The sequence below is a fragment of the Entelurus aequoreus genome, linkage group LG07 (genome assembly GCF_033978785.1).
Source record: "Entelurus aequoreus isolate RoL-2023_Sb linkage group LG07, RoL_Eaeq_v1.1, whole genome shotgun sequence".
Lineage (NCBI taxonomy): Eukaryota > Metazoa > Chordata > Actinopteri > Syngnathiformes > Syngnathidae > Entelurus > Entelurus aequoreus.
The window spans coordinates 34,737,079-34,763,477 of NC_084737.1; the positions used below are offsets into that span (position 1 = coordinate 34,737,079).

At 41.6% G+C, this 26,399-nt stretch overlaps 1 protein-coding gene across 12 annotated transcripts in view; it reads left to right on the forward strand.

Moving 5' to 3' along the window:
* The window catches only part of camta1a (calmodulin binding transcription activator 1a), a 765,387-nt gene that overhangs the window by 721,096 nt on the left and 17,892 nt on the right, over positions 1-26,399 (forward strand). For 11 of the 12 annotated variants that reach the window (XM_062053305.1, XM_062053307.1, XM_062053309.1 and 8 more), the window contains 6 exons: positions 17,545-17,717; positions 19,178-19,374; positions 19,459-19,537; positions 19,674-20,007; positions 20,115-20,584; positions 26,193-26,371. In XM_062053305.1, coding sequence (XP_061909289.1) covers positions 17,545-17,717; positions 19,178-19,374; positions 19,459-19,537; positions 19,674-20,007; positions 20,115-20,584; positions 26,193-26,371 — 1,432 coding nt within the window. Of the gene's footprint in view, positions 1-9,361; positions 9,631-17,544; positions 17,718-19,177; positions 19,375-19,458; positions 19,538-19,673; positions 20,008-20,114; positions 20,585-26,192; positions 26,372-26,399 lie in introns of those variants that run through there. The other variant, XM_062053315.1, reaches the window with a different exon arrangement.

The following is a 26,399-nucleotide window of genomic DNA, read 5'->3' on the forward strand; positions in this document are numbered from 1 at the left end:
TCCAGATATTCAACTTCATACAAGTAACCTCTTACCCGGATCAGATGTAGGCTTTGATCCTACTCCGGTGCCAGTACAAGTAGTCGGCTGTTACGGAGCACAGTCCTCCCCTTCTGGAGTAACTGGACTTCTTCTGGAAAGCTGTCAAACTGTGCCTGTTTAAGGAGCTGAAGTTTAGTTTTCAAGCGCTGTGCAGCCTGTATGAGGTCAGGCATGTGGCATGCTGTGATTGGTCAGGCAAAGGGACATTGGCAATAGGAACGTAAGAACAAAAAGCTGATTTCTCTAACTCACTTTCATCTGTCAGGCCTTGGGTCGGTTGCACCGGTCAGCACTCTGATACCTGTTGTAGGAAGGTAGGCCCCTGGTTTCAGCAGAGTGGTTGAGCCAACTCCCTAAGTGATCAACCTTGGGTAATATCCTCTGCTGGGATTTGTTCAGATGGCATGTATCTCAAGTTGCCGGTCGCTGTCAGTTCTTGTATTTCAGCTATATGGGTTCCCACAAATACTTTAAAGTGACAATTGAGCACAGTGGTGGACTGTCCAAAGGGTGACGCGGGTGATGGGCAGTGTGAGTTCAGTCAGCAACAGTTTTGCCATCTGCGCTCCTGTCAGTGTACCACATAACTCAAGACGTGGAATTGAAAGCTGCTTTTTAGGCGCAATACAAGACCTGGCCATGTCGGATGATTGGTGATTCTCCCCTTTTGTGTCCTGGAAGCATAGATATGCCACTGAGCCTTAGGCTCGCTCCGAGGCGTCGCAGAATACGTGCAATTCTACAGGGAACCTTTCAGGTACAGAACACTGGAGGGTGTGACACCTGGGCATACTGACGTTTTGCAAATTCTGGAGCTCGCTGACGCATTTCTTCAATGTGGGAATATTTAAAGCCTTCTCAGCTATTTATCTATGTATAGGGGTATTGCTTTTTTCTAAAATACTGTACGTTGTTCGTAATCCACAGCTTGCTTAGCTTAGCGAATGCTAACATCCTACCAAATGTTACGTGTGCAACAGAATAAAACATGCTTTGATTCAAACTTGCCATTGTGGAAATGCCGTGACACACCAACAGGTACCAGGTGATGCGTTGAAAGTCATGTTTGATAGTCTCACAGCTGCTTTTCAGGCTATTCAGCGTCTCTTTATCTGCTCTAACATAGGATAAATATAATTTGGAGGAAAATCTAATGTGAAATAATTGTATGCTTGTACAACACTTAAAAGCTTTAGCATATTTGTATCCATCCATCTATCCATCTTCTTCCGCTTATCCAAGGTCGGGTCGCGGGGGCAGCAGCCTAAGCAGGGAAGCCCAGACTTTCCTCTCCCCAGCCACTTTGTCCAGCTCTTCCCCGGGGATACCGAGGCTTTCCCAGGCCAGCCGGGAGACATAGTCTTCCCAAAGTGACCTGGGTCTTCCCCGTGGCCTCCTACCGGCCGGACGTGCCCTAAACACCTCCCTAGAGAGGCGTTCGGATGGCATCCTGACCAGATGTCCGAACCACCTCATCTGGCTCCTCTCGATGTGGAGGAGCAGCGGCTTTACTTTGAGCTCCTCCCGGATGGCAGATCTTCTCACCCTATCTCTAAGGGAGAGCCCCGCCACCCGGCGGAGGAAACTCATTTCGGCCGTTTGTACCCGTGATCTTGTCCTTTCGGTCATAACCCAAAGCTCATGACCATCGGTGACAAAGATCAGCTTTGGCGGAGTTTAACCCTCACTGGAAACGTGTCTGACTTACTGCCGGCAATGCTGACCAAGCTCTGACCCAGGACGAAAACCACACTGTTCCTCCTGAATCTGAGGTTCGACTATCCGGCGTAGCCTCGTCTCCAGTACACCTGAATAGACCTTACCAATCCAGAGGTACCACCCCCGATGTCCACGCAATGTTGCAGAGTTTGTCAACCAAGACAGCCCCACAGCATCCACAGCCTTTAGGAACTCCGGGCGGATCTTATCCACCCCCGGGGCCTTGCCACAGAGGAGCTTTTTAACTACCTCAGCAACCTCAGCCCCAGAAATAGGAGAGCCCACCACAGATTCCCCAGCCCCTGCTTCCTCATAGGAAGACATGTTGGTGGGGTTGAGGAGGTCTTCGAAGTATTCCCTCCATCAATCCACAACATCCGCAGTCGAGGTCAGCAGAACACCATCCTCACCATACACGGTGTTGACAATTCACTGCTTCCCCTTCCTGAGGCGGCGGATGGTGGTCCAGAATCACTTCGAAGCCGTCCGGAAGTTGTTTTCCATGGCTTCCCTGAACTCCTCCCATGTCCGAGTTTTTGCCTCTGCGACCTCTGAAGCCGCACACCGCTTGGCCTGTCGGTACCTGTCCGCTGCCCCCGGAGTCCTATGAGCGAAAAGAACCCGATAGGACTCTTTCTTCAGCTTGACGGTAATTACCGCCACGAAAGGCACCAACTACCTTGCGGCCACAGCTCCAATCAGCCGCTTCGACAATAGAGGTCCACTCGGACTCAATGTCCAGCACCTCCCTCGTGACATGTTCAAAGTTCTTCCGGAGGTGGGAATTAAAACTCTCTCTGACAGGAGACTCTGCTAGACGTTCCCAGCAGACCCTCACAATGCGTTTGGGCCTGCCAGGTCTGTCCGGCATGCCGTATATCGTATGTGGAATTAAATTATGGAATGGATAAACCAGAGAAATCAAACAAAGCACCAATAAGATTCACCTTCAGAAACTGTTCAAAATACAATTGTTCACATAGTAGACAGAACAATAATTATGATGAACATTTTTTATTTATTTTGAGATAAAGATTATTTATGTATTTAAAGGCCTACTGAAATGAAATGTTTTTATTTAAACAGGGATAGCAGATCCATTCTATGTGTCATACTTGATCATTTTGCGATATTGCCATATTTTTGCTGAAAGGATTTAGTAGAGAACATCGACGATAAAGTTTGCAACTTTTGGTCGCTGATAAAAAAAGCCTTGCCTGTACCGGAAGTAGCGTGACGTCGCAGGTTGAAGGGCTCCTCACATTTCCCCATTGTTTACACCAGCAGCGAGAGCGATTCGGACCGAGAAAGCGACGATTACCCCATTAATTTGAGCGAGGATGAAAGATTTGTGGATGAGGAACGTGAGAGTGAAGGACTAGAGTGCAGTGCAGGACGTATCTTTTTTCGCTCTGACCGTAACTTAGGTAAAAGGGCTCATTGGATTCCACACTTTCTCCTTTTTCTATTGTGGATCACGGATTTGTATTTTAAACCACCTCGGATACTATATCCTCTTGAAAATGAGAGTCGAGAACGCAAAATGGACATTCACAGTGACTTATATCTCCACGACAATACATCGGTGAAGCACTTGAGCTAACGTGATAGCATCGTGCTTAAATGCAGATAGAAACAAAAGAAATAAGCCCCTGACTGGAAGAATAGACAGAAGATCAACAATACCACTATCAGGAGACCCCGAACCAAACACTGGACCTGTAACTACACGGTTAATGCTGTGCCGCCTGTCGAAGCCTAGCAATGCTGTTGCTAAAGACGCCATTGAAGCTAACTTAGCTTAGCTCACCTGCGTTCCAGCGATCGACGGCGCAACGAAGAACTTCACCCGATCATAGATGCGGTCGGCGGCTAGCGTCGGATAGCGCGTCTGCTATCCAACTCAAAGTCCTCCTGGTTGTGTTGCTGCAGCCAGCCGCTAATACACCAATCCCACCTACAGCTTTCTTCTTTGCTGTCTCCATTGTTCATTACACAAATTGCAAAAGATTCACCAACACAGATGTCCAGAATACTGTGGAATTTTGCGATGAAAACAGAGCTGTTTGTATTGTAATACAATGTGTCCGAATACTTCCGTTTCAACCATTGACGTCACGCGCAAACGACATCATACATAGACGTTTTCAACCGGAAGTTCCCCGGGAAATTTAAAATTGCACTTTATAAGTTAACCCGGCCGTATTGGCATGTGTCGCAATGTTAAGATTTCATCATTGACATATAAACTATCAGACTGCGTGGTCGGTAGTAGTGGGTTTCAGTAGGCCTTTAATATCTGTTTACTTACTATGGTATATTGTTTATGTATTATTTATTTATTCAATGCTCTGTTACAAAGAACATGGAAATGGGAAAAAATTGGTATGGTATGAAAAGGGGTAGGATTAAATAAGCTCAGCTTCTCCTACTCCTTTTCGGACGTGCTGTAATGAAACAGCTGGAAATATGGTAAAGGGTAAATGGGTTATACTTCTATAGCGCTTTTCTACCTTCAAGGTACTCAAAGCGCTTTGACACTATTTCCACATTCACCCATTCACACACACATTCACACACTGATGGCAGGAGCTGCCATGCAAGGCCCTAATCACGACCCATCAGGAGCAGGGGTGAAGTGTCTTGCTCAAGGACACAACGGACATGACGAGGTTGGTAGAAGTTGGGGATCAAACCAGGAACCCTCAGGTTGCTGGCACGGCCACTCTCCCAACTGCGCCACGCCGCTGCATATGTGATGCATTACATTGTATTGTGTGCATGTTCGAAATAAACTGAAACTGAACTGAACTGAACTGAACCCAACTTCCTTCTGCGTTGCTTTCACGCTGGAAATGAGAAAAATCGCACCAAATATTTTTTTTGTCCTGAAATGATCATGACCACAAATATGGCAGTTCATGATGCCGCACGTTCGCACCATGTTTTTAACTTTTGAACTAAACTTAAGCACAGTCTTTTAAATAAGCTATTCAGAGTCCAGCAAGACCCACAATGCACACGTTCAAGCCCTATACGGAGCATCACCACTAAGACACTCTTATTGACTGCACATTCATGTTATCATGCTCCTATCTTTGCTCTGTTTTCAAACATGCAGTAGACAACTTTTTTACAGCTGCACTCTTTGGAGAGAGGCTGCACTTACTCCTCTCAAGACGCAAAAAATGCATCCTTAAAGAAGTTTTGTTTATATAATCAAATATTTGATTATATATATTCTATTTAATGCGTCAATAAAAAAAAACACTAGAGAACACTAAAACGCATCAATTGAATTTGTTTTAATCAGCCCTTTAAGTCTTCTATAGCAGCTATGGAATTATAAAATGATGTTGCTGAATAGACGATATGTGTAATATTTTTTATTTCTTACGGTCCAAAATGTTGACACAAACACTTAGGATGGAGGATTCTCATCTCCCCATCGTCTGTGCAGCGTAAGCACTGATCCTGCAGCCATGTGTGTAACATTCAATTTGCACGTCCTTCTGACACGTGCAAAATAAAACGCAAAATAGTGCTCTCAAAATGATGAGTGTAGATGAATTAAATCGCGCGTGCTAAATAATTATATTTTCATCTTCTTCTCCCAAAATTGTAGCTGTTTTGATGAGCAGCATACACTGTAAAAAAAAAATTCTGTAAAAAAACGGTCATCTACTGGCAGCTACGGCTGCCACACGAAAACCATAAAATTAAAGTAAAACATTGTAAACCAAATAATGATCAAAAACATTATATTTACAGAAATTTTCATGAAACGTTTCGCGGAAAAATATCGTAATTTTACAGATTTTTACTAAATTATTAAGATCAACCACCTTTAATAAAGTGACGATGCAAACAGTTCTGCAGAAAAATACCTTTATTCTACAGCATAGGTGTCAAATTTGGCCTGCCGTGTAATTTCACTTGGCCCTTGAGGCGATATCAAATTAACACTAGAGCTGGCCCGCTGATTATATATTGCGGCGGTGCCGCGGTAACACCGCATTCACTGCTAATTACAATACTTGCCAACCCTCCCGGGAGTCTACCATACTTCAGCGCCCTACCCAGAATTCGTCAGGTCTGCTTTTCAGCCAGTCCAACAAGTGCTGGCCCAGTTACATAACATGTGCAGCTTCTGTATGCACACACAAGTGAATCCATGCATACTTCATCAACAGCGATACAGGTTACACTGACGGTAGCGGAATAGAAAAACTTTAACACTGTTAGAAATATACGCCACACTGTGAATCCACACCAAACAAGAATGACAAACACATTTCGGGAGAACATCCGCACCGTAACACAACATAAACACAACAGAACAAATACCCAGAATCCTTTGCAGCACTAACTCTTCCAGGACGCTACAAGGTGTGTGTGTGTGGGGGGGGGAAGTTTGGTGGTAGCGGGGGTGTATTTTGTAGCATCCCGGAAGAGTTAGTGCTGCAAAGGATTCTGGATATTTGTTCTGTTGTGTTTATATTGTGTTACGGTGCGGATGTTCTCCCGAAATGTGTTTTTCATTCTTGTTTGGTGTGGATTCACAGTGTGGGGTATATTTCTAACAGTGTTAAAGTTTTTTATACTGGCACCCTCAGTGTGACCTGTATCGCTGTTGATGAAGTATGCATTGCATTCGCTCGTGTGTGCGTACAAAAGCGGCACATATCTTGTGACTGGGTCTGAACGATGTTAGAATGGAATAAAAGCGGACGTGACGATAGCTCGTAGAGTGTGTTAAAAGTTGATTTGTTTAACTTTGGCCCGCGGCTTTGTTCAGTTTTAAATTTTGGCCCACTCTGTATTTGAGTTTGACACCCCTGTGTTAGATTATTAGTATGGACATAGACTTTTATATAACAAGCTACATATTTAATGAAAGATAATTACTGTAATTTTACATGAATTTGAAAGTAATTTAAGAAAACAGAAAATGCTATGTATAATTAATTTGGTATTTTTCTGTAAAAAAAAAATAGAAATATACATAGTTTGTCATTACTGGCATATTACTTAAAATAACAGGCAGATTGTTTATTTACAGATAATGTCTTCAATTCTACAGTTTTATAAACTATTTTTAAAAAATAGAAAAATCACAGTAGAAATTTAGCGTAAATTAACCATAAAAATAGGAATTTTTTTTTACAGTGTATATTTTGCACATTAATAAAGACAGAGACGCAAAATGGATTGCACGCCTTATTCTGCTCACTGAAAAGACACAATCCACTTTGCACACATTTAGTTGATCAGCTTTGCGTGTGCTATAAAGTCTGCATGTGTTTTAGTACACACAAACCTTGAGTAAATCAAGCCCATTGTGTATAATTTTGCAAAAAGTATGAGGTTGACAATGTGCCTAAAGTTGTGCAGCGGGCTGATATTTTGCCTCTTGAGTGTAAGATTCTGCTAACATTGTAATGCTGTACGTTTTATTTTAGTGCCTAAGCAATCCTAAAAAAGCTGTAAGGTCAGATCACACAGTTTGTATGGTCCGTTATTACAACCACTCTTGCTTCTTGCAACCCTTTATTCTATTCTGTTGCATTATTTTCGATTCACGTTAGCGCTGTTTTTGTATTTGCGTTGCTTTTTGTAGCCATAGTGAAAGTTCAGTAACATGCTTGTTACATTTTTATAGGTTTTGTATACACAATGTTCACCTGTTATGACTTCATGAGGTGCTATAAATAAAATAACTCTTGGAGATTAGCAATGTGGAGTTATTCCATATTCAATTTGTGACTCAAACACATGTTGTGCGGCATTCGCCAGAATGTAATGAGCACATGAGTGAGGTTATGAATGTGTGCGTGTTTGTGTAAGTGTATGTGTGAGCGTCGGGTAAAAGCATTACTGCAGTGCCTGAGCATTGACAGGATAAAGTAGGACACGTTGAAACGCCGGCTCCCAGGACAGCTGCATTGCAGACGGCCCCGGAGGAAGTGGGAGGGAGCTGGTGGCTTAGATACAGCAGAACCGGCAGATCCCTCCGCCATTCATACCCTACCGGCTCACTGGCTCATTCACAGAACCGACTGAGGAGGAGCTGCCTGGCTTGGGAAAAACACATCCCACCCTGTTACCTACTTAGGTTAGCCCTTTGTTTGCATTTGCTGTAGTGACAGCGCCTCACACTTTCTAAAATGTTGGTTTCCTTATTGCACATGGAACAAATATGATATGGTGCATATCTAAACCACTGCAAACAAGCACATAAATAATACCTCTCAGACATAAATTGATCATTCCTAAACTTTGTAATGGCAGATTATTGTATTGAATCCCATTATTGTGCAGTGAAATAACTTGGTAATTGGTTTAGTATATTTATACTTCATGAAATTTCACATAAGTAAATGCTGAACTCTTCATTCAGACCTAACAATTTTGGTTCAAAAGCAGAATTTAGGGAACCTTTATTAAGTCAACGGATGAAATAACAATGAAAACAATTCAAAAACATTAACCAGCCTCTGCAGCATCAGGACCACTGAATGTAGCCATGCAGACTTGCTTTGTTTACTCCATGCAGCACCAAGTGGGATAACTTTGTTGAGAAGTAGGGCAGACAGTGTCACTGGCGCATGTTGTCCTCATCCTTACGCCAATCATGCAAAGCTTTTAATGCAGTGTGACTGCGTGGTCTTGGAGTCAAAGTGTAGCTACCTGATTCCTAACGGCAGCTGACACAACACAAGTGTTTAGCGCTCGTGCAGCTTTGCCGACGAGGAAGACTTGGTGCTGTGATGTGCTAATGGCACTGCTGCCTGCCTGCTTGCCTGCCTGCCTGCCTTGATTTGTCATAATGCAGAGTGGGGGAAGGGGCGCCTTTTTCTCTGCAGCACTGCAGGTGGGGGAGCCATGGGCAGAAAACAAATACAGCCACTATTAGTGCACAAATAACCTCTCGCGCATACGGTCTGAGGGGATGGCTGGCTAAGTTGCTGCACAATTACAGTCCACGATCACAGCCTCGCACAAGCAGCCGCGTGTAGACTGTTGCAGGCAGCGCGTGCCGACTCTAAGCTGTTTTTAACTGGCGTGACAGACAATGCAGGCGAGGGGGTGGGCGTGTTTGTGTAAACTACTGCAAAGACACGCACCAAAACACTGTTGCGCAGAATTTCTCCTCCCCCCAAGGCCATTTTAATTTGACTCTGACACATCCCCATGCTATAAATGTCATGGCAGTAAACAAAGTTGAAGAGCCCCAATTAGGACAATGGCGTCTGTTTACCGGCAACACGTGCACACACACACACACGAACAAACACACACACACACACTCTTCTGCAAGCATTTGTATTGTCATTTTACTGCATGCAACTACAAGAAACACTGTGTGTGTGCGTGTGTGTGTGTGTGTGTGTGTGTGTGTGTGTATGTGTGTGTGTGTGTGTGTGTGTGTGTGCGTGTGCGTGTGCGTGTGTGTGTGTGTGTGTGTGTGTGTGTGTGTGAAAGAGAGAGGGAGAGAGAGAGAAGTGCAAGAAGTGAAGAAAAGGAGGAGGGGGCTATTAGAGAAAGAGGAGTAGCTCTCCTCGCGTGGCTCTCTTCCCTCACTTGTTCCATTGTTTGACTCTGTGGAGGAGCTTGAAACTCTGTTCACATGTACACGGATGTACTGTATTTGTTTTCTCTTGTCCACGCGTGACACTGTGCAGACTGTCAGAGAGGCTGTGACCAAACTGATTGAGACAGACGCAGCCATGCCGGGACCGGCGTGGGTCAGGTTGCCGGTGACTGACACCTGCACCCCTTGACAAAACAAAAAAAAAGACGTGTTTTTTGGGGGATGTTTTGGTTGTTTTTGCTATGGACTCTACCCGATGGAAAATAAGCTAGAAGGTTAGAAGTTTACGCTGTGGTCTCGTGTTGTGTTTGTGCAGACTTGTGCAGAGGAAGTGGAAGTTGCATGTGTTGTTGTGTGCTCTTAACTGGCTGAGGTGGACAGATGTCCAAGTCCATGACTGTAGTAGAAACTCGTGCCTCAACACTACTCGTCTAAAAGATGCTTTCAAGGGAAATTGCTATATTTAAGTTACCATAAGGATTAGTGTTAGTTAGTTAGATTAGTGTTGTTGTTTGTAAAGTGTATGCAGCCATGTCATGTCATTGCATCTGTATAGAAAAAGAAGTAGATCACAGGCGTACAATGGCTAAGCATGGTAACAAGTTCATTGGTACTACTTTTGCACACTTGACACTTGGCTTTTACAACTTTGGAACTGACAGTACAGTCCTGGAAAAAAAGGGGACAGACAGTTACTTTGCACTCCAACACAGTAAACCTAATTGACCTACAGTACATGCTGCTGCTCCCAATGTATGTTTGTGAAGGAAATCTTAAACTAGAGCAAGGGTAAAACGTGTTTTTTTTTTACTTTTAAAAAGTAATTAATTATTTTTAAGTCATTTATATAGATAGTGTTTGTATTAAATAGCTATACAGCAGTCTATCTATGTATATATTGGTAAATATATCTGTCTTTTAACCAATCTATCTAAAAGTTGCCTGTGAGCATTTCAGCACCACCAAGCTATGAACAGCGACATTAACTGAACTTTCCTCTCTCTCTTCATTTAACAATTAGTGACATAGTATTTTATAGTAATAAAGTGAAACACATGGGTTCTATTTTGAAAATACTAGCAGTCTAGTGTTTCAGGAGTGCCTTGGCGTTATGCTTCATTTCAAGTTTGATTTAGAATGACCTGTGGCGTTGCATTGACTTTTATGGTTTTAAGGTTATGTTTTTATATTTTCTTTCCTACAGTGTTGTTTTTTTATTATGTATTCATACTTTGTGGCAGGAATGCCTGAGAGGTTCCAATAAAAGTTTGCCAAGTGTGGCTAATTATTCCTATACTGTATATTGATAATGTTCTAAGTTCAAGTTGTGTCACTGTCCATGCTGTTCAGTTGAAACATTTTAAAGTTAAGGTGATGGTTAATTACATCACATCAAATATAAATTAGACCATAAAACCATGTCAGACATGTGCAATCCTGTTCAGTTTGAAATGCTGACTAGCATTTTTAAAACCTGGATATCTTGTTCACACAAAAGCTATAATTAAAATTGAAATCTGACTTAAAAGTGTATATATATATATATATATATATATATATATATATATATATATATATATATATATATATATATATATATATATATACGTACCCACACGTATGTGGCTATGTATTATACATTTACGCAAGTTGTTTGAAAGCTTGAAAGTCAAACTGACCTGCGTTCTGAGAGTCAAAGCCAATTCTGCAGTGTATTAGTGCAATACTAGATGCCAGTAAGTCCCCACGGCGCTCACTCTTGGCATTTTACCTTTATTGTGACAGAGTCTATCTCCCCAGTTTTCTGACTAGACTCATATTGACCTATTTAGCTGGGTAAATGCCAGTTGGCTTGGAGCTGTTCTCTCTTCATTGCAGGACAAGCAATGTAATCAACATAACCTTTGATAATTGTTGGTTTATGTCGCTATATAATTAAGGATACATGACCAGTGTGAAAACAATGAATGTGGTGGCAGACAATGTTGCAAATGTACCACCTGTTACTGTTTCGAGCTGAGTTTAGGCTTTGAAATAAGCTGGCGAAAACTGGCTGCAGAGTGATTTTAAAAAATTAAACAGGTTAAATGTTTTACTGACATAAAAACAGCCACTGGATCAGTCTTTGTTCAAATGTTTACCATTTAATTATTAAATCACTGATCTTTGTATAAAAAATGTTTTATCATTTCAAACTTTATATGTAGTTGTTGTCCTTTACTGTCAAAACCTCAAACAACCGAGCCTTTGTTTCCTTAATGGAGCTCTGTTTGTATGGTCCACTAGTTGAACTTCTGACTTCTTCTATCATTACGCTTGCCTTTTCCAATGGAAAATATTGTGCCTTACATGTTGCTGCATTCATTTATTTTTTATACCGCTTGTCCTAATCAAGGTCATGGGTAAACCGGAGCCTATCCCAGCTGACTTGATAACACATATAGACTTACATACTGTATAGACTTACCTATGGAAAAAAACAATCAAGTATCCAAATGTAGTCACTTATATATACTGTTTATGTGGCTGGATAATTAATATAATAAAATATTTCCAATCCTAGTCGCTGCCACTGTGTTCTTGGGCAAGACACTCTACCCACCTTGTTCCCAGGGCCACACACTGGTTTAAATGTAGATAATGTTTCACAAAGTAAAGCGATTTGAGTCTCGAGAGAGAAAAAGCACTATATAAATATAATTCACTTCACTTTACAACTAACCAAAATTTATTATTTTGGGATTCGGAAGGAGGTAGGAGTGCACACACATGTGGATAACATGCTAACTCAAAAATGAGATACTCCAACAAAGATTCAAACCCTCGACCGCGACTTTGAGGCCAACATGCGGTCCAATGTTGCTTCACAAATGATTTAATATCATCATGCACAAAGTACATTAATGGAGTACTTTCCACATGGAACTCAACTTCTTAGTCAAGTCTTAGTCAGCTGAGTCATAGTCAGTGTTTGGTGGCTCCCACAGCGGCAGAGCAAGTCATTTCTCATAATGAAGATCCATTGCAAGCCATAAAATTACTTTTTTGTGGTAGCGGTTGTAAATGTTCAAGGCCTTTTGTCGACCAGCATTAAGAAGATTTTTATTCACGTCCATGTTGATAACGGCCACTACATTAAAACATTTGATAGCTGGTGTTTTTCAGCTCCTTCAGGCATTTATCTCTTGGATGAGAGAGGTTTTCTCTCAAGGATGGATCCAATAGTTTTGCAGTTGACTGTGAAAGTACTCAAAATGATTTGCATAGTGGGTAGTGGTTGTTCTCGTTTTTTTTTTTACTCCATTTATTGAGCAAAGTTAAAATGTTCCCTAAAGTCGTTAAAACGATCACCATTATTCCAGTACTGTAAATAACATTTATGCATGGCCGTCCACCTCCATGCACTTGCTTTTGAGTTTGCCTCAAATGTGTGAGAGTGAGCACGTCTGCCATGCGCCTCCACATACCACAAAGTGGGAGGGTGTTGACGATGTCACCGTGTTGATGCACTTCTGTTTGGCTGCTCACCTTCCATGTCACCTCCCTCTCCCCTCCCACTCGTCTCTTCCCCCATCCTCCCTCTGCAGTGGACGTGCATCGCATTCAGAGCATCAGGCAGCAGGTGGAGATGACATCATCTGCACTGCAGCACACTGCAGCACTAGGCCTGAACAAAGACATGTCAGCGTGCCTCTAAGTAGCTTGTCTCCCGCTTCATGTCTCCGTCCCAATTGTCAGACTGGAGAAAGGGGCGAACATAACCTTATGCAGTGACAGGTTGCGGTGCATGTCCCCTTCTCAACCCCCTGACTCGCCTTAAAATACTCTATATCCACTAATCACCAGGTGTGTTGTTGTCGATGCTGCAAACATCTGACAGCGGGTTTAACAAAGAGGTGCTAAAGGAAGTGACCTGAATCTTGTCACAGGGTGGCGTGCTCTCAATGAGTGCAGCAATTTACTAGCCACTGACATTATGTTTGTCTGCCCGTGGCTGCCACTTGTTTGACCTCTTTTACTGTGGCTTATAGGGGGGCTGACATTAGCGCTCTCCTGAGCAACCGCTGCTGTAAAGCGCAAATGTCACCATGTCATGTTGTGAAGGCCCCCCACTTAGAGCCATCAGGTCACAACCAATAGTGCAACTACACGCTGACAAGTGCTGCCACATTCTGGATGTGTCCATGGTTGGCACTCACTGCTCCTCAGGGATGGGTTGAACGCAGACAACAAATGATGCTGTGCATTGTACGTTTGATAAACTAACCTTTATAAATCAAAGAGGATTCATAGATTTGTTTCGCCATATTTTGCCTTTCTCCTCAATATTTTTTTATTTATTTTTTCTGTGTAGAGTCCTTCTCCTCCCCTTCACCAACAAGCCAATAGCAGACTTGCCATACACACACAGCCATGATCTTGTCGCCTAGTTACCGCTCAGCAGCAGGTTTCCACAGAAACGGCCTCATAGTGGCTAAATGAGGAATGCTAATGCAGTCTTCTATAGTCCCCACTGCAGTGGGCTCTCTGTACCCATCCCGTTACAACACAACGTGTACTGGGCCATTCAACTGGAGGCCCGGGGGCCAAATCCTGCATGGGAATGGCACCATACCGGCCTGTTCAAAAACTTAGGAGACAATTATTTTTGCAGCAATTTTCTAAGAACACGAAAGTGCTCCTGTTATATAGAGAAACCCGGACCACTGTAACCACATTAGCAGATCTTTGCATTGACATTTGAACCTTGCTAGCAGACAATGGGGTCCAAACGTGTGGTTTACATAACTGAGACGTTCCTCAAGGCACCCATTTGAGTCCTGTACTTTTTGACAACTGTTTTTCGTAATATGATTTATGTAACTTAGTTGCTGTAGCTTGTTTACTTTAGTTGCAGTCAGTAGTCATTTGTTTAACTTCTTTAGTTATACTAGTAGTCTTCCTCAAGGTTCCATTTTAGGTCCTCTCTTTTTCATCATTGGGGCTATTATCCTGCTCAGTGGCCTTGTGGTTAGAGTGTCCGCCCTGAGATAGGTAGGTTGTGAGTTCAAACCCCGGCCGAGTCATACCAAAGACTATGAAATTGGGACCCATTACCTCCCTGCTTGGCACTCAGCATCAAAGGTTGGAATTGGGTGTTAAATCACCAAAATGAGCAGCAACAGGGCGGCCACTGTTGCTGCTCACTGCTCCCCTCACCTCCCAGGGGGGTTGGACAAGGAGATGGGTCAAATGCAGAGGATAATTTCACCACACCTAGTGTGTGTGTGTGAGACTATCAATGCTACTTTAACTTTTATTCAACTGGTAGTCCTTGAGTTAAGTTATGATAGACTCACATTTTTGCAACATAATCTTAAAAAACACTAGAGTGCTGTCATAAAAATAAACTTTGACTTGCTTTTTTGCAGAACGCTCCTCTAATTCTGACAAATTAAATACACTAAAATGTAATGTCTATAGGGCAGCACGGTGGAAGAGGGGTTAGTGCGTCTGCCTCACAATACGAAGGTCCTCGGGATCTTTCTGTGTGGAGTTTGCATGTTCTCCACGTGACTGCGTGGGTTCCCTCTGGGTACTCCGGTTTCCTCCCACCTCCAAAAACATGCACTTGAGGATAGGTTGATTGGCAACACTAAATTGGCCCTAGTGTGTGAATGTGAGGGTGAATGTTGTCTATCTATCTGTGTTGGCCCTGTGATGATGTGGCGACTTGTCCAGGGTGTACCCCGCCTTCCGCCCGAATGCAGCTGAGATAGGCTCCAGCACCCCCGTGACCTCGAACGGGACAAGCGGTAGAAAATGGATGGATGGATGGGTAATGTCTATAGTAGAGGATGCTAGTTCCCAGGAATATAAGACTAATAGTGAAGGGAGAAGTCTGGCCCAGCAGTCTTTAGCATTCAAGAAATGTGGCCTCAAAAACAATTTAGTTTAATAACCCTGGTCTATACATTTGTATACCTTCATGTGTTTGTTTGCATGTGGTTAAAATTATTGCTTAATTAATCAAATTAAACTACAATAGGTGTAATGGTTTTTTTGTCCTGGTAGTAAAAGACTGGACCATCCCTACACCCCTGCAAGGGTATACTGGAGAGCGCACGGGAGTTTCCCCAACTGGTCCATATGTGCTTTGTGGACATTTGACCATGTCTGATAAGCATAACAAATTGACAAATAGGTGGACAACGGCTTCAATAATGCAAAATAAAACTTCACAGAAATTTAACAGTCACTGAAGTGACAAAATCTTGATATTTAGAGTTTTCAAACAGTCACTCGGGTCTTTAATGATGCACAGTGTTCTAGATTTTTAGAGAAAATAGCTGTGCTACCTATTGCTGAAGACCTACATGGTGACAAGTCATAAAACCACTCAGTTTGACCTCTAGTAGGGTACAACATACTAACCGCCTCCTAAGCAGCGTGTAAGCGCTCTCAAGGCTAATGCACCTCTATCTTGATGTATGGAACGGCTGATTCTTCAAGGACTCTGGATGGGTTTGTAATTGATTGGTAATATCACCTCTTATCCTTTCTACCAGGTCTGCTTACGGAAGGGGAGTGGGTTGGGACTAGTTGGCCTTACTATATTGCATTTAATCAGACGGATGGACCCGCAACTGTATGCAAGGCATGTCTGAAGCCATAGGCGCCGATCTACATTTCTGCCAGCGGGTGCTCGGACGGGTGGTAAATCTGACGCTACTTTTCTGAGGCTATGTCAGGAGTGCCGCCAAGTGCAAAATGTTCTACGATAAGAATATTTAATAACAATACGAGGATTTTGTTCCAAAAGGAAGTAAAAAAGTTAGTTTCCATTGGAAAGTCAGCTGGTGTCATCGCTCTGACGTCACTGGCAGCCCTTTTTGCTCAAATTAAAATAACATGTATTTTGCTTTAAAAAATTAGGTCAGTGTCCCACAAACTACCAGGAAGGATTTCTCTTTTGTATAAAGTGTGACACTTTAGTTTTGAACTGACTTTGCTTTCATTTTCGCTTTCAGCTCGTTTTGCGCCTGCATTGACGCTCGTTTTTGTTTCATGATTGTTTTGTTGCAAAACCTCTAAAAACTGGGATTTCATTGGCTGTCAACATGTAACATGTTGTGTTTTCATAGGAACTTCCCCAATCTGCTTTCACTTTCTGTTTGAAATCATTGCAACACATTTGCTGCCTGTTCTGTCGTCACTTTGCTCTGCAACAATCATGACTTCAAGGCAAAAAGGATGTTTCTCATCAGTCGCAACAATAAAAGGGAACGTTTGTGTGGATAAAAGTAACACATTTAATTTTTAGCCTAATCGTCGTGTTCTATACAGGCCAACACTATTATTATTATTACTACTATCATCAGCTGTTGATACATAACTCAGAAAAGGGTAAACAATGGCGAATCGATATACTTAACATTTAATAGTTGTTATGATATATGTTGTTCACATTGTAAATATGAAATTAAACAGTTGCAAACTGAATGGGACTGATTCTTCCAACTGGAAAATGAAAAAAATGGTGATAATTATGAGCAGAGGTGGGTATAGTACCCATTGAAAGAGTAGTGTTACTTTACATTAATATGACTTAAGTACAAAACCCAAAACATGCGCGGTTTTTGCTTGGTGGTGAGACAGAATTTGCCACCAATACCACATGGGTGCTTGGCATTGTCGCCTGGATCGCTCGGGATCGGCGCCTATGTCTGAAGCGGTGTGTGAAAAGGTGGACCAATTTACCGTCAATGCTCCGCCTGTAAATATTTTTGGGATGGGAGCTAGAAACAGCAGCAGTTTGATGACGGCAACTCCTCAGCAGGTAATTGATGAATGTTAGGGATACATTTTGGCAAAGCCTCTTGTTATGATGAAGTTGATGATTTATGCGTTTGTTCTTACCCACTTCTCAGTCAGATTAATGATGATTATACAGGGTTTGTAATAGCTGGGAGATGAGTTTGTCGTTTACTGCTGGTGTGTCAGAAATGGTTGATGGTTATGGTTCAAGTAGCTGCTGCAGATCCACTACATGCTCAAGCCAACACATTTGGTCCAGATTGATGTCTACTGTATGATCGTCTTGTTATGATATAAGGTTATATGTGCGGGTGTGACAGGGAAACCAGGCATTTATTTCCATCTAACTCATGTTACTTGTGTTCCTCTTCTGTGTCCCACCGCCTGGTTAGATAACCAGTTCAGAATGTCGATCCTGGAGCGCTTGGAACAGATGGAGAGGAGGATGGCGGAGATGGCCAGTCACCAGCAACAGAGCGGTGCAGGGAGTGGTGGAGCTGGAGGAGGAACAGGAGGAACCGGCACAGGGGGAGGTGGTGGAGGGGGAGACAACAGCCAGCCCCAGGTAAACTATGACAAATGATACATCACACATGAAGGTAATTACTATAAATCAATACAATCATCATCAATAAATAGTTAAATTGGGATTCACTTAATGAAATAAATAAGATTCAGACTTTTGATAAGGTTCAATCAGAATCAGAAATACTTTATTAATCCCAGAGGGGAAATTCAGACAAGATGTTTATCAGGATCCTTCTTCTTTTTACTTTGTAAACATGTCTTTGCTTTATCCATGTCATAATTGAATCCAACATATTGATATAATAAAGGTTTTAAGTGTTTTAGGTGCATACAAATGGTATAATATTTACCTAAGGTTATATTTGTCCTCTTTTGTTAAAAAGAATTGTTGTACATTCTTGGATGGCAGGTTATTGTTTGCTTTGTGCATAATTTTAACTGTTTGCAAATACACCAAATTATTGAATTTCAATATTTTTGATTCAATACATAAAGGGTTTGAAAGTTCTCCAGAACCTTTATGTATATCACAGCTTTGTAAAACGGTTAGTGAATGTAAACAATTTTTGTAGTTATTTCCCCATATTTCTACACAATAACTCAGAAATGGTAACACTAGCGAACAGTAGAGATTGTGGAGTGATTTTTGGTTCAGTCCATATTTTGCTTTATTCAATATTGACGTATTTCTTGCCACCTTATGTTGTATATTTTTATATGAGCTTTAGAGTTCATTTAATCATCTATTATTATACAAATGGAAATGTGATTTATTTTACCCTGTGAATGTCTTCTCCGTCTCTTTGTTTTGTGTGTTTAACTATCTTTCCCACTGTTACCAAACAGCATTATTTATTTTTTACTGTACTTAGATTCAAGAATATTCTGGGTTTTTTTGTCAAACCATCTCTTTAGTTTACTAATTTCTTCTGTTATTATTTGTATTAGCTTCTGAGTGTTCTCTCCTGAACAAAATCTAGTCATATCGTCTTCAAATAGTATTACCTTTAAGTCCTTAGTAACTTGACAAATGCTAGTTAGATTGAACAATTTTGGTCCCAATATTGATCCCTGGTATGCCGCAATATATTTAGCGCTGTAGACGTGTGTTCGCCAAGCTTCACATATTTGGCTAAGTTCTTATCCAGTTCAAGACAAACCCTCTCATGCCTTACAGATCTAATTTGGTAATTAAAATATCCTACCCGTAAAAGACTGAAATCTATAATTATAACAAAATGAACTTACATTAGGTACTAGTTTTAGGATGTACTCAGTAATGTAACCACGTTATTGTACATTGTTTTCATTCCCAACCCACTTTATGGATCATCATCGTCATCTTTGCTGAGTTATGTGTGCATTATGTCTGTGATTTGCACCACTCATGTTAACAATAGCAGGACACAAAAATATGAATATAAAGGGATGGCTATGTTGTTAGCAGAGAATATAAAACCACCAATAAAAATGTTGCGCTGTTTTTTTTTGGGGCAGTGTGTATCCGGCCAAACGCAGGCCAGCAGCTCCTTCGAGAGTCGTGTCGTGGTGGTTTGTGAGAAGATGATGAGCCGAGCTTGCTGGGTCAAGTCCAAACATTTAATCCACTCAAAGACTTTCCGAGGCATGACACTCCTTCACCTGGCTGCTGGCCAAGGCTATGCCACCCTCATCCAAACACTCATCAAGTGGCGGTAAGAAGAAAATACAATACAGGAGTGGTGCGGTTTTTAATGTCGGTTGCATGCCACCTAATTGTTTTCTTGTCCTCAATCCAGCACTAAGCATGCTGATAGTATTGATTTGGAGTTAGAAGTGGACCCTCTTAATGTGGATCATTTCTCCTGCACGCCTCTGGTAAGAGAGCTTAGTGTCTTTGGTTTAATTAATGATGAAACATTATAGTTTGTGTGGGAAATGTTGATGATCATTTGATCAAATCCACCCAGTGGGTGTCTCATTGCTGCTCTTTCTCCAATGTGTGATTTTCTAGATGTGGGCATGTGCGCTAGGTCACCTGGAGGCAGCTGTGGTCCTGTATAAATGGGATCGACGGGCTCTGGTCATTCCAGATTCTCTTGGCCGCCTACCACTTTCCATCGCCCGTTCTCGTGGTCATACCAAACTCGCTGAATGTCTGGAGAAACTGCAGCGGGAGGAGCAGCAGCCACAAGCTCCTCTACCCCCTGCATCTCACATGTCTTTCTCTCCAGACACCCCTACAACAGACAGTTGGATGCTCAGTTGGGCAAATGATAGTGTTTCTGCGCCTGGTGGTAAAAGAGTAGGTTCTGCTACCACGACAACCACATCCAGCCTCAATCCAGGCAAGTGGCTGCCTTTTGTACTTGGCTTCACATTTAAAAATCAAATATTGTGTCAATATTTTCTCTTTATTTCTGCAGCTAACCGTAAAATATTGTGTATTTTGCAGACTTGAGGAGGCCTCGGTCTGAGCCTTCCAGCTACTACACCAGCGAGGGCCAAAGAGATCTTCCACTAGCTAAAAAGCATAAACCCAACCCAGAACTGTTTCAGACGCGGCCTGACAAGGCCATGTCCGTTCCTCTTAGCCTAGAGCAGCAGCAGCTCCATAAACTGTCCACCAGCCCCAAGACCCAGCCCTCAGAGGGCACTGAAAATGGCCTGTCGACTGGAGGTAGCACAGGTACAGCCAGATGGAGCCCCAGGGAGAGTTTCTCCTGCAGCAGCATAGGGAGGAAGGGGTTAGGGGTCAGCGGGAGCAGCACTTTGGGAAAGGAAAAGATTGTCACCAGGTTACGCCAGCGAGAACAGCTTGGCATGCTGGTGATGGCAGACAGAGACATGGCTGATGCTGAAATGCTAGCCTATCGGGAGGATCTGGAGAATCAGGACTGTCTTACGCAGATGGATGACCTGCAGGTAAGACCACAAGTTGGCAGGGAATCATTTCAATTATGGCAAAAATATTATTTTGATTGATATTGTAATTGGCCTTAGTGTGTGAATGTGAGTGTGAATGTTGTCTGTCTATCTGTGTTGGCCCTGTGATGAGGTGGCGACTTGTCCAGGGTGTACCGTGCCTACCGCCCGAATGTAGCTGAGATAGGCTCCAGCACCCCCTGCAACCCCAAAAGGGACAAAGCGGTACAAGAGTATTTATTGTACTACCAAAACTCAACTTTAAATATAGTCTAAAAAACACCTGGATATAAATTATTAACGAATAAACCACTACAAGTAAAATAATAGCAATAACAATAAATACAAATACCAATAGCTACATAAAAAAACAATACAATTCAGTTTTTCCAATTAGTTTTCAATTCAGATATTGTTTACCTTTTACACTTTTTTACCACTATAGAGTGTGTGCTATTTGTGTTAAATAAAATGTAATAAAACTAGATAGACTCCAGCACCCCCCGCGAACCCAAAAGGGACAAGCGGTAGAAAATGGATGGATGGATATTTTAGTTAATTATTACTATAGTTAATTGAAAGCAAAAATCCTCACATTTATTGGTATAATACATCTTTGGACAATTTTGATCAGTATCTTAAGTCAAAGCATAATCATTGTGTAAATGCATCAATAATTGCTTTAAGTACATCATGCTTGTGTAAAGCACTTTTTTGAAACCTTTATTTTGTTATCGCAGTCAGACCGGCTGTGAAGGGGGAAGTGTGCTGTGCTGTTGTTCTTAGCTTGACGAGTAAACAGGCAACTCGAGGCTGTAAAAAAAGAGTGGGCCTCTCAAGTTAATAAATGTAGCATCGATGATGTAATTTACAACATCACAAACGGAAGAGATATGTTGTGTGTGTATGGATTGTTCTTGCTAGTTTTAGCTTTGTAGTTTAGTCGCTGTTTCAAGGGGCCGTCTACACATTGTTTAGATAAGGACGGGGCGTTTTAGTGGACTTGGGGATAAATGGGTGCTTCCGGACTCTTTATTTTCCAGAATAAATGTCTCTTCTCACAATGACAACATTTCACTTACATTAAGGTCAATTTCCTTTATATTATTTTGCGTTTATCAGCAGATTCCGTTTTACTGGCCAATTATGTGACTGTCCGTGGTTACGTGAACCTGGAAATAATATGCCTTACTTTTTCTATTGAGTTTAGTGATTATTGATTAGGCATATAAGTGCTGTGTCATATAAAAAGTAACAAGTAAGTAAGGTTTGCGTACTGTGTATTAAAACCCATGCAAACTTTATGGCGCATGTAAAACTGATCTACTAAGCTTGTGCCCAAAGGGCGCAAAATAGAGAGCACAATCCATTTAATGTGTCTGTGTTTATGGATTTGCAGAATACATGCTAATCATTAGAACAGTGTTTTTAAACCACTGTGCCGCGGCACACTAGTGTACCGTGAGATACAGTCTGGTGTGCCGTGGGAGATGATGTTATTTCACCTAATTGGGTTAAAAATATTTTGTGCAAACCAGTAATTATAATCTGCAAATAATGTGCCGTTGTTGAGTGTCTGTGCTGTCTAGAGCTCGGCAGAGTAACCGTGTAATACTCGTCCATATCAGTAGGTGGCAGCAGGTAGCTAATTGCTTTGTGGATGTCAGGGACATGGTTTGTCGTGATCACAATATGCAGAGGACAGCGGGAGGTAGTGTACAGGTGAAAAGGTATCTAATGCTTAAACAAAAGGCAAGTGCTGCTAAGAAAAGGCAATGAAGCTTAGAGATAGCTATGCAAAACTAAACTAAAACTGAACTGGCTGCAAAGTAAATAAAAACAGAATGCTGGACGACAGCAAAGACTTACTGCTGTGGAGCAGCAGACGGCGTCCACAAAGTACATACGTACATGACATGACAATCAACAACAAAATAGGAGCGCAAGACAAGAACTAAAACACTAGACACAGGAAAACACCAAAAAACTCAAAATAAGTCACGGCGTGATGTGACAGGTCATGACAGCACACCTACTTTGAGACGAGCTATAATGATGCATGGTTGGTTATGGTTTGAATTTATATCCAACAATTGCGAGAACAACTTTTTACTGTCAATATCGGCTGCTGAGTTTCATTTTTTTATGTTTTCTGCTAGTGGTGTGCCTCGGGATTTTTTTCAATGAAAAAAATGTGCCTTGGCTCAAAAAAGGTTGAAAAACACTGCATTAGAATGCCCAGATTAGTGAAGAAGATGCAAATCAAATCCATTTATCACACACAATTTAATTCATCAAAAATAAAAATGTTTTGCATCTATATTTAGTACGTCTGAAATGTTTATGCAAACCGGCACATTTGCAAAATGGCTGTGAGAAAGGAGGTGATTGTGCTGCAAACACAGATGATTAAATGCCTACTGAAATGATTTTTTTTTATTTAAACGGGGATAGCAGATCCATTCTATGTGTCATACTTGATCATTAAGCGATATTGCCATATTTTTGCTGAAAGGATTTAGTAGAGAACATCGACGATAAAGTTTGCAACTTTTGGTCGCTGATAAAAAAGCCTTGCCTGTACCGGAAGTAGCATGACGTCGCAGGTTGAAAGGCTCCTCACATTTCCCCATTGTTTACACCAGCAGCGAGAGCGATTCGGACCGAGAAAGCCACGATTACCCCATTAATTTCAGCCAGGATGAAAGATTCGTGGATGAGGAACGTGAGAGTGAAGGACTAGAGTGCAGTGCAGGACGCATCTTTTTTCGCTCTGACCGTAACTTAGGTACAAGGGCTCATTTGATTCCACACTCTCTCCTTTTTCTATTGTGGATCACGGATTTGTATTTTAAACCACCTCGGATACTATATCCTCTTGAAAATGAGATATGAGAACGCAAAATGGACATTCACAGTGACTTTTATCTCCACGACAATACATCTGTGAAACACTTTAGCTACGGAGCTAAAGTGATAGCATCGTGATTAAATGCAGATAGAAACAAAAGAAATAAGCCCCTGACTGGAAGGACAGACAGCAGATCAACAATACCACTATCAGGAGACACCGAACCAAACACTGGACCTGTAACTACACGGTTAATGCTGTGCCGCCTGTCGAAGTCTAGCAATGCTGTTGCTAACGACGCCATTGAAGCTAACTTAGCTACGGGACCTCGTCAGAGCTATGATAAAAACATTATCTCTCCACCTACGCCAGCCCTCATCTGCTCATCAACACCCGTGCTCACCTGCGTTCCAGCGATCGACGGCGCAACGAAGGACTTCACCCGATCATCGATGCGGTTGGCGGCTAGCGTCGGATAGCGCGTCTGCTATCCTCAAAGTCCTCCTGGTTGTGTTGCTGCAGCCAGCCGCTAATACACCAATCCCACCTACAGCTTTCTTCTTTGCAGTCTCCATTGTTCATTAAACAAATTGCAAAAGATTCACAAACACAGATGTCCAGAATACTGTGGAATTTTGCGATGAAAACAGAGCTGTTTGTATTGAGATACAATGGTGTCCGAATACTTCCGCTTCAACCATTGACGTCACGCGCAAACGTCATCATACATAGACGTTTTCAACCGGAAGTTTTGCGGGAAATTTAAAATTGCACTTTATAAGTTAACTCTGCCGTATTGGCATGTGTTGCAATGTTAAGATTTCATCATTGATATATAAACTATCAGACTGCGTGGTCGGTAGTAGTGGGTTTCAGTAGGCCTTTAAGTGAGAGAGAGACTATTCCATCTGTGTGGTGTCAACATATTGGGACTGCTAAAAATTAAAAAAAATATTGGAACTATTGTCTATTCAGCAATATAATAAAAATTTTATAGCTGCTGGATGACTTAAATGGATGATTCAAACAAATTAGTTTTGTGTCTGCTGGGGTTTCTTATTTTAAATAGTGGTTGTTTTTTTCATATAGAAAATACTGTCAGCGTGTTAAATATAGGTTATGTTCTCTATATTGCGATTTGATATTGTAGAAAAGATGGTACAGATTATATTAATGTGCTGCTTGTTCGACAACATTGCTAAACACCACAGGTTGGAGAGCATTACAAGATGAATACAGAGGTAAATGAGTTTCTCCATGGTGACAGTTGTATTACATGCAAACGTTATATGCTTATTTGTGTTTTATTGTATCCATTAAACCATATCCAATTGTATTTGCAATCCGCAGAGTATGTGAAAATACTGTCTAAACATTTTAAAGTGCCACAAATTCAGTCAGCCATTTTGAATAGTCAGCTTTAAATATCTTCCACAATTTACATAGATTCTACTTCACTGTAGTAATGCTTCTGCACTCTGACCATATTATCAGATCAGTCGTACTGCAAATACACAAACATTGGAAAGAGATGTGCTGTTTATCATTCACAATCCTTATGTAAGACAAGAACACATATGTTCGACTTTTTATGCATTCGAAATCGTAAACAAATAGCTAACAATTGAGTCAACAGATGGAAGGTCCTCCATTGCACCCAATATACACTCTAAAGAACATTTAAAAACCACCAACAAAACTCCATTTACATGTCATGACCTGAAAATTTACCAAATATGAGTGATATTGTTATTATTAGCACCAACACAGACAGACTATTTTAGCGGCTCATTGAAAACAGTGTGCTAAAGCTAGCTTATGCTGTTATTGTTGACACACTAAGCTGGCGGCTGCTTCTGCTTTGTTTCAAACTTGCTAATAGTTCATTCTAGATTATAGTTCATGCATCTCTCACCTGGTAGTAGACAAATGTGGCCATGGACCGACAGACTGGTCAAGTTTGACATCTCCCGAGATGGCAAAAAAGACGTGGTTGAGGCAACTTTTTTTTAACTCTTTGTGAGGATTGTAATTTACTCTTTATCTAATGAACTATATGAGCGTGCTGTCGGTCCACAATAATACAGTAAGTGTTTGTTTTATTATGGTTAGTTTGTATGTTTAGCACCTACTATAAAACTGCATCCATTTAGCGCTCGGCTTCCAACATTTATTGCTCATCCTCTTTGTGTTGGGGCTCAAAAATATAAGGTCCTGGATCATAATTTCTCCTAAGGTAATCGCTGTTGACTCTCACAAATTCTGCTTGATTTTCATTGTTGTTGATGGGGAAGGGATCTTTGGTTCCTAACGTTACGTAACGAATCACGTGACTGGCTTTGTCATTATCTCTCATAATGGCTCTGGAATCTCCGTGAGATTGATACTATTTTGATGATATCTATTTATTCGCAAACTTTGGGAGTATTTTGGTGTCATAAATCAGGTATGTATGTTAATAGCTTCAATATAGAGGCAACTTGCTTTTCCACTCTACTGGCACTTTAAATAGGACGGTCTGCACCACTTTTGCACTTGTTATTAATTGTACACGCAGTCTAAGTAGATCGCTTGCAATAACCCCCACTCGCACTTGTTATTTGGATCTCAGTAGATCAGGCCCTAAGACTTTCCTGCCATGTTGTGGTTTTATAAGTAGCCCTATCACATAATAAAACCATGTTTTTTTGAGAATTGGTGGTCTTTCAGCATCCATCCCTAGTCATACTTGTTTGTTTGCTTGTCTCAACAAAATAGGCAAACATGATGACTCTGGCAGAACACATCATTGAGGCAACGCCGGAGAGAATCAAGAGGGAGAACTTTACTGCAGCAGACATTTTACCGGTAGACACATCTGGGGTTAACAGCACCATGAACTGGCTGGCCAACTACTTGGGAGATGTAGAGCAGCTGCCAAGCATCCTACACTTACGGTAAGAAATGACTTAGTGTAGAGGGAAG